At 37.4% G+C, this 17,110-nt stretch overlaps 1 protein-coding gene across 2 annotated transcripts; it reads right to left on the reverse strand.

Moving 5' to 3' along the window:
* Nucleotides 1–1,557: 1,557 nt before the first annotated feature.
* On the reverse strand, nucleotides 1,558–16,647 carry LOC121250226 (histone-lysine N-methyltransferase ATXR2). Of its 2 annotated transcripts, XM_041149257.1 has the most exons (15): nucleotides 16,443–16,647; nucleotides 16,142–16,217; nucleotides 15,471–15,556; nucleotides 15,010–15,377; nucleotides 14,181–14,293; nucleotides 8,005–8,036; nucleotides 7,693–7,844; nucleotides 5,969–6,056; nucleotides 4,617–4,665; nucleotides 4,400–4,454; nucleotides 4,212–4,281; nucleotides 4,062–4,131; nucleotides 3,295–3,371; nucleotides 2,068–2,124; nucleotides 1,558–1,938 (listed from the first exon to the last, which is right to left on the reverse strand). In XM_041149257.1, exons 1-15 carry the CDS (start codon nucleotides 16,524–16,526, stop codon nucleotides 1,828–1,830), a joined length of 1,488 nt encoding a protein of 495 aa, XP_041005191.1. In that variant the 5' UTR covers nucleotides 16,527–16,647; the 3' UTR covers nucleotides 1,558–1,827. The 2 variants fall into 2 exon arrangements, with proteins under 2 accessions (XP_041005191.1, XP_041005192.1); XM_041149258.1 differs by lacking the exon at nucleotides 16,142–16,217 and having other exon boundaries at nucleotides 16,443–16,575.
* Between the last annotated feature and the right edge of the window lie 463 nt (nucleotides 16,648–17,110).

Raw genomic sequence — 17,110 nt, forward strand, 5'->3', positions numbered from 1 at the left:
ACTTATAAATCCAACCTACATGCTGTTCACCATTAAAGACAGGAAAATCAAGTCTGATGGTGCGGGTATGGATCTCTCCTTGTTGTGGACCACCATTCTTGTTGTTGTGAATGTTTGAAGATGATGCTTTATCGCTGTTATGTTTCTAAAGTTCTGAGTTCAAAGCTATGAGCTGTTGTACAACAACATCAAGCTACCTCTTGATAGTCATTACTTCAATTTCCAGTACTTCGTTTGTTTTTTTTTTTTCACAGCATTTAAACCATCTTGTAATTGGTTTATTCTTGTGCCTTTAGCCATTTTCTTGTAATGTTTGAGAACAGGGAAAGTGTATCTAGATACCACTTGTAACACTACTGAAAATAATGTAAGAAATGGAACAATAACCATATGAAATGCCTCCTTCAAGGGTTGGCCCCTCTAGAGAATATAGATGAGAAAATAAGGTTTCTTTGATTAAACTTTCAAGTACCTCAACAGGTTTTAGGTACTCAGAATTAAAGGGAAATTACTGGGCCCTATTGGGCTTTACAGACTAACTTAGACCGCATGGAAATAAAGACTAAAGACATGGATTAAATAAAAGATTAAGGGCTACGACCCATTACACCCAGACCCAACAAGTAAATTAAACATAAGACCAAAGTAAATAACCGGAGACCAACTCATGCCTCTCAAGCCCAGCCCGCGACTTGTACTTCTTCTTTCCAAAAGGTCGAACTGCTTTGGTTTCCCAATTCGATCACTTCAGTTCACTTAGGTAAGTTGTCTTCAAGCTAGGGTTCCATTGATTCCTCTCTTCCCCCTCTCCCATGCGCCGTCCACTTCTTTCTCCACCATCAGCGGCGGCATGTGTTACATTCTCCAACCATGGCAGTTTTATAACATTAGGACATTCTTACTTTCCAACAAGTTTTATCTTTTTCTATTCAACATTCATATAGAAGGGGTAATTTTGATGATGATCAACTTGAAAAAAGGTGCAATAGGTGTTTCGGCCACTTATTATTTAACTATTCAATTGCCATCATTGGTTTTGGGGGTATAGAATGGAGGTTTTTAGATTACCTTAATTTAGGCAAAATATAATTAGATGGTTGTGGATTTTAACTTTGTTCTTTTAAGTGTAGATTTTGATTGTAATTAGCATAATATATAGATAAGAGTTTTTGTTAAACCTTGGTTTTGAAATTTTTGTAACCCCCAAGTTTTTCTTATAAAAGGAATTCCTCCTTTAAAAGTGAGAATTATTAATAAAATTAGGAGTACTGTCCCTATTCTTTAAAAAATAAAAATAAATATGCCAATATAAACTAAACATGAGCTGCAACAAATTATAAACCAGTTTTCGAAACAACTAACAATACTAAAAAGCAAGATAACAAAAGAGAAATAATACTTGCAGTCGTGAATGCGTAAGCGCCGTGTAATCACTTTGAAAAAAATAGATAAATATGAGACACATGAAAAAAATTAATTTTTAAATAATGGAACCTACTCTTTTTCAAAGTGACTGCACGACGCTTGCACATTCCACAACTGTATGTAGTATTCTCATAACAAAAATATAGTCTCGTTGTATTGTCTCCAAGCTATTTTTCAATTCAAAAGTTGCACCTTATAAAAAGAAGACAAAATTAGTGAAGAAACAAGTTAAAAGATGCCACAAAAAACCTATGAACTACCCTAATCTTCTTGACAAAAATATGGTTTCATATGTATTATCAGAGAATAATCTTCTTGACAGCTTAATGCAGTGTCATTAATATTGTTTCCAGTACAAGTGTCAAGACTGAATCCTAGGATTGAAATTTGGGAATGTCTTGATCACGTCTCTTCTTGTAAACACTTGGGGCACTTGCATTTGAAACCATAATCAGCAAGCAATGCCTGCCTCTCTTCAAATGGAAGGTCCTCATCTACATATGAAATGGTAACCTGAAAATGCTCCAAAATGTTAAATAGTTCTTGCACAAAAATATACAGATGGGGGTTTCCATTTCAGGTAACTTTAAATTGATTGCAGGAGTGAAAACTACAACAGCCCAGGTTGCTTAAATGAATTACCTCTTCTCCTTTGCTGATGGGACAAAGTGCAATTAATGTTGCTTGACCATCTCTATCCTGCAATGGAGAACAAACACGAATGACAGAGGCACAAAATCATGAAGGGAAACTGAACTTTCTTGCCAAGTATAAACTACCATGGACTTTGCTGAACCATGCTTGATTTGTTCATATGCTACCAATGTACATTTGCGCATGAAGTCAATTTCTAGCATGACTATACTTATGGACTTTAACATTTCTTGATCAACGAAACAACTCATGACTCCATCTACCACATGAATGCTAAAATAAAATACCCCAAATCTTATTTTACCGATAAAAAAGTATACCCCAAGTCTATAACTGTAAACATGCAATAATCACACATCATCCTAGGTGGTTTCTTAATTCTACACATACTAATGTCCAGCCCATGAGTGTCACATAAACGGAGATGCTATGGCATGATTTAAGCATGTGTTGTCTATAAACTAGATTGCTCCCACCTCAATGGTAAAAAAAGGATGGGCTGGCTGTTAACATGTTGCTCAATCAAGTCTAACTTGTGTTATTGAAGTATTTATAGCTGACTAGGTCCCAACATAATTAAAGACACTAATTCAACTTGTCAGAAACCAGCTAGGTGAAATAAAATATGAATTTTAGAAAATACATAGAAAAAACATTAACTGATGGCTATATATCTTTGCTGGTCTTAAATAGGTTGGCGAAGGTATTCCTTTTCCTTTTTTTGTTAGGCATTTGTGCCTGTGATAGACTTGTCTAAACACAAACGTTCGTGCTAATCCTGGCAGCTTAACCTGAACCTGCCTGGATCATAATCCTGCAACATCTGACCTATATGAAATTCAGCATAAAAAACAAGAATAATACCAAAAAAATACAGGTTGTTTGGAGGTTGCTGAGGTGTGTACTACCATTGTATACAGGATCAGATTGAACAATTCCAGGAGAAAAGAGACAGACAGAGCATGGATGCCAATAACCAATGAATAAAATAAAGAATTCTCGGAAGTTTAAGATGTTAATTCATTGGCCTCCACATGACAGCATGTTAGCTGGACAGTTGGAACTTGGAGACAAAACAAGCTTCATTTTTCTGTATAAATTTATATCTAAAACAGGCATATCTCCAAAAGCTACAACCAGAAAATTGAAAGAAAAAAAGCACCAGAATTTGCGACCTCTCATAAGCTACAAAAAAGTAACCACTGGTTTACATACCTCTTCTCGTTTAAATGCTTTCGCATTAGGACAACAGGAATGGTTCATACAACTTTGCAAAGGAAAAAAGCCGGTGCCTAAAATAAATAAACTTATGTTAGTCAAGCACATTTAACCAAAAACCCCCACCCCACCCCCCGCCGCGTTCCCTAAAAGAAAAAAAAAAAAAGAAAAAAATTCTATGTAAGATGCAGATATTTACAAGCACCACGATATTACAATATCTGAGTAGCTTTAGCTAATCTTATTTGACTTAGATATAAAAGTTCCTATAGGATAGAAAACATCATCTTAGGGGAATCATAAACCTCAATTATAAGCTTATATAGATTGAAGAAAACCCAAAGCAGTAAAGTAGGTATCAATTCCATGTAATACTAATGGATTTTTAATTTCGACAAGGAATGCAGTTCAATGCATTGTTCTGTTCCTGTCTGTGTAAGACACTTTTTTCAGAGGACATATCAAAGCCTATAATTTTTCTAATTGCTTAACGTTGAAGGAAATATGATACTATGATCAAAATCTGGGAGTTAATGAAAAACCAATTCTGAAGCAATCTGCAAAATAACATTTAGAAGCCAGAATAGATTAGTTCAACACCTTTTGCAGAAGCATATTATCTTGCTCTGGTTCTTAGAGAATAAGAATACAAAGTTACAAACAAATGATAAAATGGAAAATAAAAATAAGAAGGATAACAAGCAAGAGAAAGTAACGAACTTGTTTGAACGTATCGACAGATTCTGCATTTAATATCATCTTACCCTGGCAACAAACTGAATAGTCATCTCCAAGAGCATCAAGAAATGGTTGCGTAACTTGCTCTGCTTCTTGCTGTCATCAGTGATAAGGTAATGACATTACAATTTAGAGAAATAAAGAACAAAAAGTAGCTACAAGGTCAGAATTCTAACCTTTTCCGTATATGGAAGATCATCGATGTATAAAAAGTAATCTTCCACTGGGGATGCTACAACCAAATCACTGAAACATAAATTAATTTAAATAGTGTCACACAGTGGCACACTGCATCATTTCGAAGCACTGCATGTAAGTGGCTGGAATAATGAGAGAAACAGCCTTGAGAGAGCATGACTCTTACAGATTATTCAGCTCAAACATGCCAATAATGTGCCCATAGGTCTCCAGGGAAAACACTTGGTAGAGTTAAGGCCTTCAACTTGTGAGTGTCACAAATAATGAATGTTGGGTCAGGGTTTTCTGCCTTGTTATCTAAAAGGGAGCTGGCTGAACATTGATAGATAAGCATAGTTACAATGAAAAGCAAAAGTATATAGACTCTACATTTAAAAGGATACATGGCTCACATTCCTTGTCAAATATGGCTGCCTTGAGAAGTTGCAGTGACTGAAATGATACAAGATACAATTTGAATATTTAGGATTCAACATAGCAGCATAATAGGTCTGCATTATAATTTCTAATCAAAGATGAGCATTTACTATTTGGAACTCCACTGGAAAGAGTTCCCCACCATTATATGGTGTGTTCATGAAACAAAGCCTAATCAGTGGACAGTGCATTAAGCTTGTGTTCTCAATAAAGTTTACCTTTTGGACAAAGTGATAGGACTTAGTCATAAAGATTCCATTTCATAGGAATGATGCTATGCAATGCCACTTCTAAAGTAAGATAACTATTAATATTTTCAGATCACAAGTGCTCCAAGTATTTATGAACCACTGGTCAGTATGATTTAATCCAAAGTTTAAATCGTTTGGTGCGTGAAAAGTTCTCTAATTTTTTAGAATTTTTGAAAAACTTCCTGAGATGTCTTTTGTATTTGGTTTTGTCAAAATGGAAAGAGAATTGAAAAGTATTTTGGATGAAAATTTGTTTTGATGTGCTTTGTATTGGGTTTTGTCAAACTTCTTTAAGTTTTTGTGTTTGTTTTTTCATTTGTCATAAAAGCCAAGGTAAATGATTAGATGATTTTCTTTTCTTTAAGAGAGATTGAAATTTTTTTCTTAACTTCAGATCTTTAGATTGAAAGGCAAAAATATATGAAAAAGCTTCTGAAAATTTTGTGAATCCAAACGCCCAAGCGACCTGAACAATTCTAGACTCAAAGTTCCCTATCCATCTGATCTAGAAAGCTACTTCCTCAACCAAACTAAAATTAAAATGGTCCAATAGACTGGATCTTCAGAGGCATCTTGGGTAGGACCTAGAAATGCCCATATATTGAGGTGGGAGAGAAAGGTATTGAACTAAGGGACTTTATGACCTTGGTGGGCAGATTCTGATCTAGTAACAAAGTTTCTGACATGCAGGGTAGTTATCCAAAGACAGGAGCATTTTTGGAAGAGCTTCTTAGAGGATATTTTGAGTCGTTCTGACCTGAAGGTTATGTCATGAAAACCTTTACATGAGGACCAATTGAGATATGCGATCTAGTTATGGATAGACTGATTGTGCAGCTACAGGTATTTTCAAGATTACTCCTTTATTATTTATTTATTTATTCGTTTTCTGAAATTCAAATTATTGAAGGTTGTGCTGATTCAATATATTGAGTGATTGTTTTCCTTTATTATCTCTCCATTTGATGCCCTAGGTGATTACTGTCTATGGATGCAACCAAATCACTTAAACATAAATTGAGAATGTTCACAAGTAACATACACCAAGTTATGCGAGGAAGTTTTACCGTGAATGCCAGCTCTCTTATCTGCATCCTGAAAGCAGATTCATCAGAAGAATCAACATCATCTGGCAATGCAATGCAGTCCCACCACCTATACACAGATCTGACTGATTCTAGCAATATACTTCAAATAACAAAGTATCTTCCTATGCAGTCTTAACAATAGAAAAAAGGAGAGATACCAAAAGGGCTATGCCAAAGAAAACAGAAATTAATGTTTAGAACAATAAGATCTCTGACCAAAACATCAGGCTATGCTGTAACAAATCAAATATAAATGTTCATAAGACATCTAACTTTTTGCCAAGCATTACAAGCATCTTTGTTGTGAATTGGATATCACAAAAAGATCAAGCATATCCTATAATGATTGCAGAGCAAGAAAATTCTACATTTGTTACCTCAATAAATATCTAAAGTTACTTTAAAAAAATTCCTTGACAATGTGTAAGTTTTTTTCCTCAAAAGAATACTTCAATCTCTTTATGTAATCTGATTTAATGTGAGTAATTAGAAAGCAAGAGTCTGCAAGTGGAATTGTGATACTCTACCACAATCTTATTATACAACTCTTAATTCATGTCCTGGAGCCTCTCAGGTCCACACAAAGATAAAAGTAATACTGAACTAACATGCAATAGGAGCCATGCATCCAATGGTATATTGTATATACTATAGAAACTGCAAATTCCTAGGGCAAACATCATGAATCTCGAAGGGGGATTATAAATTCTCTGATATTCAAATACATTCTTTATTGATGTCTACATGCACTGTGTTTAGGGCTGTAAATGAGCCAGTCTGTTTGATAGCCTGCTCGGCAGTCGCTCGGTTAAACTCAAATCGAACTCGACTCTTGAAAAAAAAAGCTCGTTTGTGAAAGTAGATACCTGCTTGAATTGTAAATGACACATACCCGACAAAACTCGACTCGACTCGGCTAAGGCTCGTTAAGACTTGCTCGTTTATGCTCGAGTCGACTCATTAGCTCGAGTCGATTAAAACTCATTCATATATTGATAAATATATACATACACCTATGTATACACACACACACACACATATATATATATGTGGTAACTAATAATATAAGCATACCACTTTTATAATTAAATATATAATATTAATCTAATTACTTGTGTCTATATAGTGAATATACTTCATAAGTATATTTTATAATTTGTATAATAATTAATCGATAAAATTTAATAATTTCATATACTAGTATGTGTGAATCATATATGAAATAGATATATGCTATCATATTAAGTGTATGTATTAATAATATATGTAGGCATTTAATATATTGTTATTTTGAATAAATATCAACTAGTTAGATATTAATTATTTATAGATTTTTTAAAATTTTATAATTCAGTAGAGGTTCTACTTGTTAGTTGTATAAATTTAATATTAGATTTTTTATTTTTTTATTTATTTAATTTATTAATTATTAAATCTTATTCAAAAAATAAAAAAATAAATAGTTCGAGCTCGGCTCAACTCGAACTCGTTTGTGGGACGAGCTCGAGTTCAGAGTTTAGTTTATCGAGTCGAGCTCGAACAAAGAATAAAAACAAATATCGAGCTTGAGTATTTTGAGTTGAGTCGAGCTCGGCAAGCCAAAGACTGGCTCGGCTCGGCTCGGCTCGATTACAGCCTTGTGTTGTCCTAAATATCTTTCTTTCAAGATAAAATATTAGAAAGGAAACATGATTCACAACTACCTTCTCTTGTGTCCCATTGAAATTGGCTTCCATGCCTCCAACAGTAAAGATATATCAGAATGGTCCAAAACATTAGGTGTGGCACACTTCTCGTTTTCCTTAAGACGAGTTGCTTTCAGTTTCCTATACATTAGTATGGTGGAAGAGATAACCTGAGAATAAGATTTGAGGTATAAGGTTATATTCCAACTTCTTGGGAAGTGGCACAGATGAAGTAGCTAGGTTAATTCTACGCAATGCTCATACAAAAATACGATTCGGGAAGATAACCAGGAAGATCAAAGGCAATACTTGATAAAATTACTAATATACCTTCGCAGCAACGAGAAAAATATCATTTGTTTCTGGGGAAAAAAGAAGATAAATCTTTTAGAGAGAGCAGAAACAAAATAAATACTGAAAAGTGTATAATTATCAAATTCACTCCCTAAGGATTGGTTTTTCTCTCCATACAACTTGTTACTGATGAGGTTATTTGGGTTGCAATGGTGATGTTAGTGCTGAGTTGAGTGTTTTTAAGTGAGATTAGGGGGATTATGGTGATAGAATCAAAGGCATTTGCCTTGTTGAAGGATGGGAAGTTCTTGTCATTACTGAGAGGAGTAGGAGGGTGGTGAAGGAGATGAGGTTGGGAATTCCTACTGTTTTGCCAAAACATTGGAGGATTGTGTGATGGGAGAAAAGAAGGATTTTTACACAGCGTCAAGGGAGGGTACCATAAGCTTCATCGCGCAGAGGTGTTCAAACGTTCATGACCGTTACATTGCTCTGGTGGAGTATGGTGGTGGTGGCCTACGAAGTTTCATTTTCATACCTGAAGAGTTGGGAGGTAAGGGCTGGAGGAGAATGACCAATGCACTGTGGGAGGCCGTTATGGAGGGAGGGCAAGAGTTTCAAGGCAAAGGAGAGGGGTAGTGCGGAGGCCATTGGTGGCGGTGAACCACCCATAGAGTATTCATATAGAGAGGTTTTGGTGCAGCAAAACGTGCCGACGCACGGCTCTGGTGCAGCAAACGGTGCCGACAGGGGTGGAAAGGCTCCACCTACCTCTGTGACAAGAAGTGCAGAGTGGATAGGTGGAGGAGGCAGGCTTGTTGTGGGTTTGGCAAAGGAGGATGTGCACTATATCTTGCTAGACGTGAAAATGCAGTTATCAGCTATGCAAGAAAAGGTTGATGCTCTACTATGGTGCGTTGAGGAGGACTATAAGATGGGCCAGAGCTAAGAGGTTTGAGGGCAATTAAAGAAGTTTGTTGTAACAGGCAAGCAATTAAAGGAGTCTGGGCTAGGCTATAAGCAAATGGGCCGTTCGATAGGGCAATTAAGGTCTCGTTTGGATAGTGAGATGAGATGATCTGTGAATAGTAGTAAAATGGTTTTTGAAATTTGAAAAAGTTGGATTGTTTTTTGTATTTTGTTTGGAAGTTTGGGAAAGTTGTAATGATTAGATGAAAAAGTTGAAGATTTGAAATTGAAAAGTATTTGTATTTGTGCCTATGGTGTTTGGATATTGAGATGAGATGTGATGAAATGAGATAAGATAGGATGAGTTGAGAGGACTTCGATATCCAAACTAGGCCTAAAAGAGGCTGGGCTAGGTCCAAATCAAATAGGCCATTCGGCTGGGCTTCAGGACGTGGGGCAAAAGAAAGAAAAGCTTAGGGCTAGAACCTAGCCCATGTGGAGAGTTAGGGAGGGTGGAGAGGCTAGGCCTTCTACTGGTGGGAGTCAATCAACCTTGCCGGAGAAGGTGCCAAGGTACCCATCGGATTTGTGAGTCACCATCGGACTTGTGAGAAGGTGACGATGGTATTGAGTTCATCGACGATGACGGAGGACCCATGAGAAGGTGATGAAGGAGCCGAGGTGCCAAGGACCATAGTTCACAAGCCAATCAACCCATCGGGATCTCAAGTGGCCAAGGAATCATCGACAGTAGTCGGTAGCTCAGAAGGTGATCGTGGAGTCGCTGACAGCTGATCTAGAGATGGATCTCAACATTTTCTCACCAGTGGAAGTGGGATATTTGGCGTAGCATACATAGACAGGGCCAATGGATAGCAAGGAAGAGGCTCAGGTGGTTTTCTCTCCGGCAAAGGTCTTTGGGCAGCTAGTTCAAGGGGCGGTAGCTTGGCAGAGAGTAGTATGGAAATCGGTGAGGAGAAGTCAATGCCTCTTGATTTCTTGTCTAAGTTAGAGGACGTGAATTATACTCATTAGTTGGTGTATAAGGAGGCCGAGGTGGATCCAAAGCCGTTATGCACCTCATCTCCCTTGCTTACAACGGGAGGCTCACCAACGGATTGGGTGACTCAGAAAGTGAAAGATATTCAGGATTGTGTGGGGATTTCTTGTGATGGGTTCGAGGAGCAATTCAAGGCATTACTTATTGCTATTGAGGCGGTCGTTTTCAATCCCCTAAATTTGCTTCTAGGAAAAAGAGGGAGCTGAAGCATCTCACTTGTTCAATCAATTATGATGGATGGGAGGGGAGTACTAGCAAAGGAAGATCCAAGGGAAATGTTGGTTCTCCCCATAAATCCGAGAATTCTTTCTTGGAACATTCGGGATCTTAATGATCCCAATAAGCGTTTGCGGGTGATGAATCTTTTACACCATTGGAAGTTCGATATTGTTTGTTTGTAGGAAACCAAGATGGAATTTATGAGTCGTAGCATCATCACTAGCATTTGTGGCTATCCATTTGTGAGATGGGTGTACCTTGCTTCTGAAGGAGTATCTGAGGGTATCCTTATTATGTGGGACTTGAGGGTGGTTGAGTCTATTGAGCAGTGTGCTGGAAATTATACGGTGGCATGTTCGTTTAAAAATGTGGAGGAAGGTTTTTGTTGGACTTTCGCAGGTGTGTATGGGCCAAATGTGGATACACATAGGAAGGTTTTATGGGAGGAGCTTGCAAGTTTGGGCGGTTGGTGGAACTTACCGTGGTGTATTGGTGGTGACTTTAATATCACTTAGTTCCCTAGTGAAAGATCAGGAGAAGTCCGGTATAGCTAGACAATGAATGAGTTTTCTAAATTTATCTTTGATACGGATCTGCTGGATTTCCCCTTGTTCGTGGCGTGCACACTTCGTCTAATAATTGGTTTTGGTCTCGTTTGGCCAGATTTTTGGTCTCTTTCATGGCCTCTACCTTGCTACAGGAGATTTGATTGAGTTTGCTCAGACTAGTACATACAAGGAACTACTGGGCTATCGGCTTTAGATAGTCATCTTCCTATCCCTATCATTACTTTTCACTCACTTCCTCTCGTCTTTTACTCGAGTAGCTCTTATTTACTGACTATCAGCCTCGCTTTCGTTGTCTCTACTTCGGGTGCTCACTTTCGATCAAACTAGACAGAAGGGAGGAGGAATTCAATACTCCAATCATATTGGGGATTCATCACTGGCTAGGGCTTTCGAATTGGAGGCATTCACGAGGGTAGAAGATACTTTACATTTGAAATTATGTGGCTGAAAGTTGAGGGTTTTGTGGAGAAAGTCAGGTTGTGGTGGTCTTCGTATCCTTTAGAGGGTTCACCAAGCTTTATATTAGCTGGGAAATTGAAAGCATTGAAGAGGGATTTGAAGAGGTGGAATGCTAAAGTCTTTGGGCACATTAATAGTAAAAAACGGCCCCTTATGGAGGAATTAAAGGATTTGGAGAAAAGGGAGGTGAGCGCTCCTCTTTCCGAGGACTCTTGTAGGAAATTAGCTATCACTTTGGAGCTGGAGAAGGTGCTACTTATTGAGGAAATTTTGTGGAGACAAAAGTCACGTGCACTTTGGTTGAAGGAAGGGGACCGGTGTACTAAATTTTTCCACCGGGTGGCTAATTCTTATCCTAGGAATAATGCTATCAAGGTGCTTCAGGTTGAGGGACAGGTTCGCTTCGATTATGATGCTGTTAAGAACCACATTTTCAATTTCCACAAAGACCTTCTTGCTGAAAAAATCCCCTTGGAGACCCAAACTTGATGGTATGCCTTTTGGGACTATTGATCAGTTAAACTCTATGTGGTTACAAAGACCTTTTGAAGCAGAGGAGGTTCTTCGGGTGATTCGTGGGATGACTAAGGATAAAGCCCCAGGTCCAGATGGGTTCTTGATGGCCTTTAATCATGATTGTTGGGATGTGGTGGGGGAGGATATCATGCAGGTTTTTCAAGAGCTATACACCTTTGGTAAATTCGAAAAAATCATTAATGCGTCTTTTATTGCTCTTATCCCTAAGAAAGTTGAGGCAGTGGAGGTGAAAGATTTTCGACCTATTTGTCTCATTAATGTGGCGTATAAGATTATCTCAAAGGTTCTTGCCAATCGAATGAGTACTGTTATGAGTAATATTATATCAAAATCTCAAAATGCATTTGTGAGGAGGCGGCAAATTTTGGATTCAGTGTTGATTGCCTAGATTGTAGAATCGAGGAGGGTAAACCCGGGCCCTTGTGCAAGCTAGACATGGAGAAGGCTTATGGCCATGTTAATTGGGATTTTCTGTGTTATTTACTTGGGAGGTGCCGTTTTGGGGATATATGGATTTCTTGAATTAGGCATTGTATAACTACGGTTTGTTATTCGGTTTTGGTGATTGGAGCACCATAAGAATTCTTTAACAGCCCTAGGGGATTAAGACAAAGATATACCCTCTTCCCTTTGTTGTTTGTCATTATTATGGGAGCATCGAGTCGTATGTTGAGAGCAGCTGTTAATGGAGGCTTCCTTGCTGGATTTTCTATGGGAGGTGTTTAATCTATCTCACCTTCTATTTGTTGATGACACACCAATTTTTCGTGAGCCGAACCGTGATCATATGCAGTACGGTTGTATTACTTTGCTTTGAAGCGGTTTTAGGCTTGGAGGTAAATCTCTCGAAGTCTGAAATGGTTCCTGTGGGTGGTGTGAACAATATTCAGGGTTTGACGAATATCTTGGGCTGTAAGGTTGCTTCCCTGCCCTTGAAATACCTTGATCTTCCGTTGGAGCTGCTTTCAAGACAAAATCTATTTGGGATGGGGTGTTAGAAAAAATTGAAAGAAGATTGGCCGGGTGGAAATGGATATATTTGTCCAAGGGTGAAAGATTAACTCTCATCAAGAGCACTTTATCTAACCTCCCTACTTATTTTCTATCCCTATTTCCGCTACTTACAAGTGTGGCCTCTCGTATCGAGAAAACTTTTCGGAACTTTCTTTGGGGAGGCATTGCGGAGGACACTAAGTTCTATCTTGCTGGTTGGGATAATGTTTGCTCACTGATAACTTGCGGTGGGTTGGGGGTGCATAATATGAGGGTTTTCAATGAAGCACTTTTGGGGAAATGGTTGTGGAGATGTCATAGGGAAGGGGAGGGCTTATGGAGAGAAGTCATAGATTCTAAGTATGGGAGTGTTCGGGGGGTTGGTGTTCTAATCAAGTTAGGGGGACACATGGTGTGGGATTGTGGAAAAACATTAGAGCTGGAGGGGGAAGATTCTCCAAGTTTTTCAGATTCGCAATTGGAAGAGGTAATATCGTTTATTTTTGGCATGATGTCTAGTGCGGTGGAGGGGCTCTAATGCAAGTGTTTCCCATGCTCTACCAAATTTCTTGTGACAAAGAGACTGTTGTGGCTGATTTATTGGTATTATCTAATGGTGTTGTCCATTGGAATGTAAGTTTTTCGAGAGTGGCTCAAGATTGGGAGTTGGATATGTTTACTGATTTCTTTGACTCGTATGCAATGTCAATTGGCAATGAGATGGAGGATAGAATGATTTGGAATCTGAGTGAAAATAAAAAATTCTCGGTGCGCTCCTACAAGGCTCCTTCTCGGTGATCATAATTTTCCTTGGAAGGCTATTTGGAAATGCAAGGAACCTCCTAGGATTGCTTTCTTTGTACGGACTGCATCTCTTGGGTGGATTCTCACCTCGGATAATTTGAGAAAACGTGACCTCATCATTTTAGATTGGTGCTTTATGTGCAAGAAAGATGGGAGAATTAGTGGATCATTTTTTGTTACATTGTGAGGTGGCCCGGTGTTTATGGAATGAGATCTTTGACCGGACTGGGGTGGCATGGGTTATGCCTAGAAGAGTTGGAGATATTCTAAGGTGCTAGACAAGAATTAGGGAAATGCCCACATCACTGTTGTGTGGAGAATGATCCCTCATTGCATTATATGGTGTTTGTGGCCGGAGAGAAACAAGGGATTCTTTGAAGACAAGGAGCATTCTTTGGATGAGCTGAAGCGATTTTTTTTACAACACTTTACTCTATTGGGCTTTGGCCATTATTTGTAATAAGGACAATCTTCATGATTTGCTTGTATCTCTCACTAGTGCTTAGACGTAATTAGGCATGTTCGTTGTATACTACCAGTGTACTTGGGCGTTGCCTCTTACATCAATAAAACTTTACTTTTAGCTATAAAAAATAATTCATCGGTATAACTTAGGATGTTAGAGCCCTTTGTTTTTATGAATAAGGATGTTAGAGCCCTACCGTTAGCATGCTGTATAAATTTTATAAGTGCCTCCCGACATGATGATTCTGACCTCTCCCCAGTGCAAAGTAAGGAATGAGACAGTTCCCAATCGGCCTCTGCACATGATTTGCTACAAATATTGACAAGAAAATCAAAATTTATTAATCCATACTTGACAGCTACAGAGAAGAATGAACAATAGCACGTGTTCCAAGGAAACTTAGATAGGAAACCTGCAATCTCAGAATAGTTTCATATGGTCAAAACCAGGTTTATTCATTTATTTACCTTTTCAACTGGTAAAATCAAGTTTATTCACTGTTTAGCTTTGCACCAGTACTCCAGTTATGAAACATGAATGTCCCTCCTTGTGCCCTTTTGCCTTGTTGTATACCTCAACAAACATGCAAGTTGTACATGTAACAGCATGGCACCTATCATGTACCAAATTTTCTTTTTCTGGTCTGTTTTGAAAATGATATAAAAACTCGATTCCTGTGCTAGAAAAGTGCTGCCCCATGTCTTTCTTATAGTCTTTTTTATAGCATAAATACATAAATGAAAAAAATACGTGTAGAGAATGTTGATTTTGATAAATGGAAAATTAAGCATCAAGGAATCACTATATAGCTAACAAGTGCAATTTACTTGTAAACAACAACAAAACTAACAAGTTCAATTTCAGAAAAAGAGAAGTTCTCATAAATTTATTAGAAGCTCTTCAGGCATTCATTTGTGCTTATATCTAAAGTAGTTATGGCTAAAACACAACCTATTTAACAGCTGGTGGTAAAAGAAAAATGGATCACCAAGAAAAGACTTTTCATCATGCAAGGATTCTGTTACCTGCAGTAATAAGCTTCTCCACATCCTCCAGCACATGGAACAGGTGGAGGCAAGGAGAACTGTTTGGAGTAAGGCAACATCAATTCACCATTCATTAATGATTCTACAACATCTTTGGGGATAGTGAATATCTGTTTGGAACTGCTAGAAGGACAATTTCCCAAGTTGTCATGGTTTTCCAAAAGGGAATCATATTCTCCATTGTTGGAATCAGTTTTGCTGCAATCTTTTGATATGTGTTTAAAGGTCTCCATATCAGATCCATGATTCATAGAAACACCTAGACCTTGCAAATAAAGTCTCCTTCCAATTTGAAGTTCTATCGATCCAATAAAACAAAAACAGAAGCTACACACTAAACAGTCAATCTGCAATGATAAACGGAATATACATGATGAGCTAACCTTAAGGGGACAAAAAAATGGATGAAAATTAGTAAATGAGCACTCAATATACGCAACCTTGTTTGAACAATGTTGAGCACCCACAAGCATTTGGTCTTTAAAAACAAGTTCCCCTTCCTTGAAGTCCAAGTCAGCATAGACACCTTCAGTACATCAGAAGATGTGATAAAAATAGCCATTACAACAAGAAGGATAAAGATTGGAAGCAAGCTGTTCAAAGTTTGCTGAGGAAACTTCCCAAGACATTTTATTGTTGCATAGTGTTAATGATTCTGTTTTTATAAAATTTATAAGGAAAAAAGCTATATCCAACATTCCAGAATGAAAAGCACTGTTGGCTAATATGCATTCACAAAGCTCACTAGTTTCAACTCTCTAGTCGTCTGTAAGGAGCAAAGCTCAATAAACTTTAGGAACAGACCTTCATTATTGAGCAAAGTGAGTTAGAGGGTAATTTATATTTTGTCAGAATCAGACAACAACCGTTTATTGTGTTGATAATATACAGAAGCTTTATAGGATCTTTATTCACAACTCGAGAGCATCAAATTCACCAATAATACACCTTAACTAGTTGGTAATGGAAATTGAACTAATGACAGACCAAATGCTCGTCTACTTCAAATCAATTACAAGACGTGTAAGCATGTATATTACTGATTCAAACGGCCACATTACATAGGCTAACTGTCTAAGTGAAATTGAAGCAAAAACACATAAAGATTTACCCTTTCCAAATTCTCCATTTGGTTTCACTTTGATACCATGGCATTTTCTCGTCGATATAAGGTTATCGAAATACTCCTGAAGAACAGATATTTATTAAAATAATAACAGATGTAACAACAACAGTGACAGAGGAACACTAACTGATTATTTTATTCAGCATCCCTCGGTTTCTTTTAAATCAGTTGCACTTATCTCCGGACACAAACCATGGAACAGTAAAAGAGCAAGGTTTTATGAATCAAATTAAGCTTTTCTTCTGTTGAAGTAGTTGAGAGAGACGGAGAGACAGAGAGAGGTTGCCTGAACTTGGGGAGGCGAAGGAGATGTGAGAAGATGAGAGATTTCACTGGCAAGCGCAGCGTCTATTGAGCAGATTGTCTCCATTTGAAACGACAGAGCGAAGACTGCTTGCCTCTGAGCTGCGCGGCCTTCAAGCAGAGTAGAAGAGCACCGAGTTCTCAAATGACGTGTGACGGCGCCGTGGTCGTCTTTTTTTTTTTTCGAAAGTGATTATTAATATATTAATGTAGAGTGCACACTGCACTCTCCACACTACGCATATGATTTTTTTTTTTTTTCAACTTAACACATGGGTGTACTGCAGCTTCAGGAATAATTTTTTATTAATATATTGATATTTTTATTTTTATTTTTTAAACATATTTAAAAACTATTTGACATAAAAAGCTAAAAAAAAAGTGCAACGTGCACTAGGGGCACACCAAGTAAGCAAATTAGACTGGTTTGTTTTTAAGATTAAAACTCAAAATTTTAAAATCTCTCGTTTTGTTATTATAATTTTTTTAAATTTTTATATAAAATAAAATAAATAATTTAATTTTTTCAAATTTTAAAATAAAAATAATATTAAAAAATATATTCTAACAATTTTTTATTCAATTTTTTAATTTTAATTTTAACGCATCTTATCTCTAAAAACAAACAAGGCGTGTGACATAGTAACACTA

The sequence above is a fragment of the Juglans microcarpa x Juglans regia genome, chromosome 2D (genome assembly GCF_004785595.1).
Source record: "Juglans microcarpa x Juglans regia isolate MS1-56 chromosome 2D, Jm3101_v1.0, whole genome shotgun sequence".
Taxonomy (NCBI): Eukaryota; Viridiplantae; Streptophyta; class Magnoliopsida; order Fagales; family Juglandaceae; genus Juglans; species Juglans microcarpa x Juglans regia.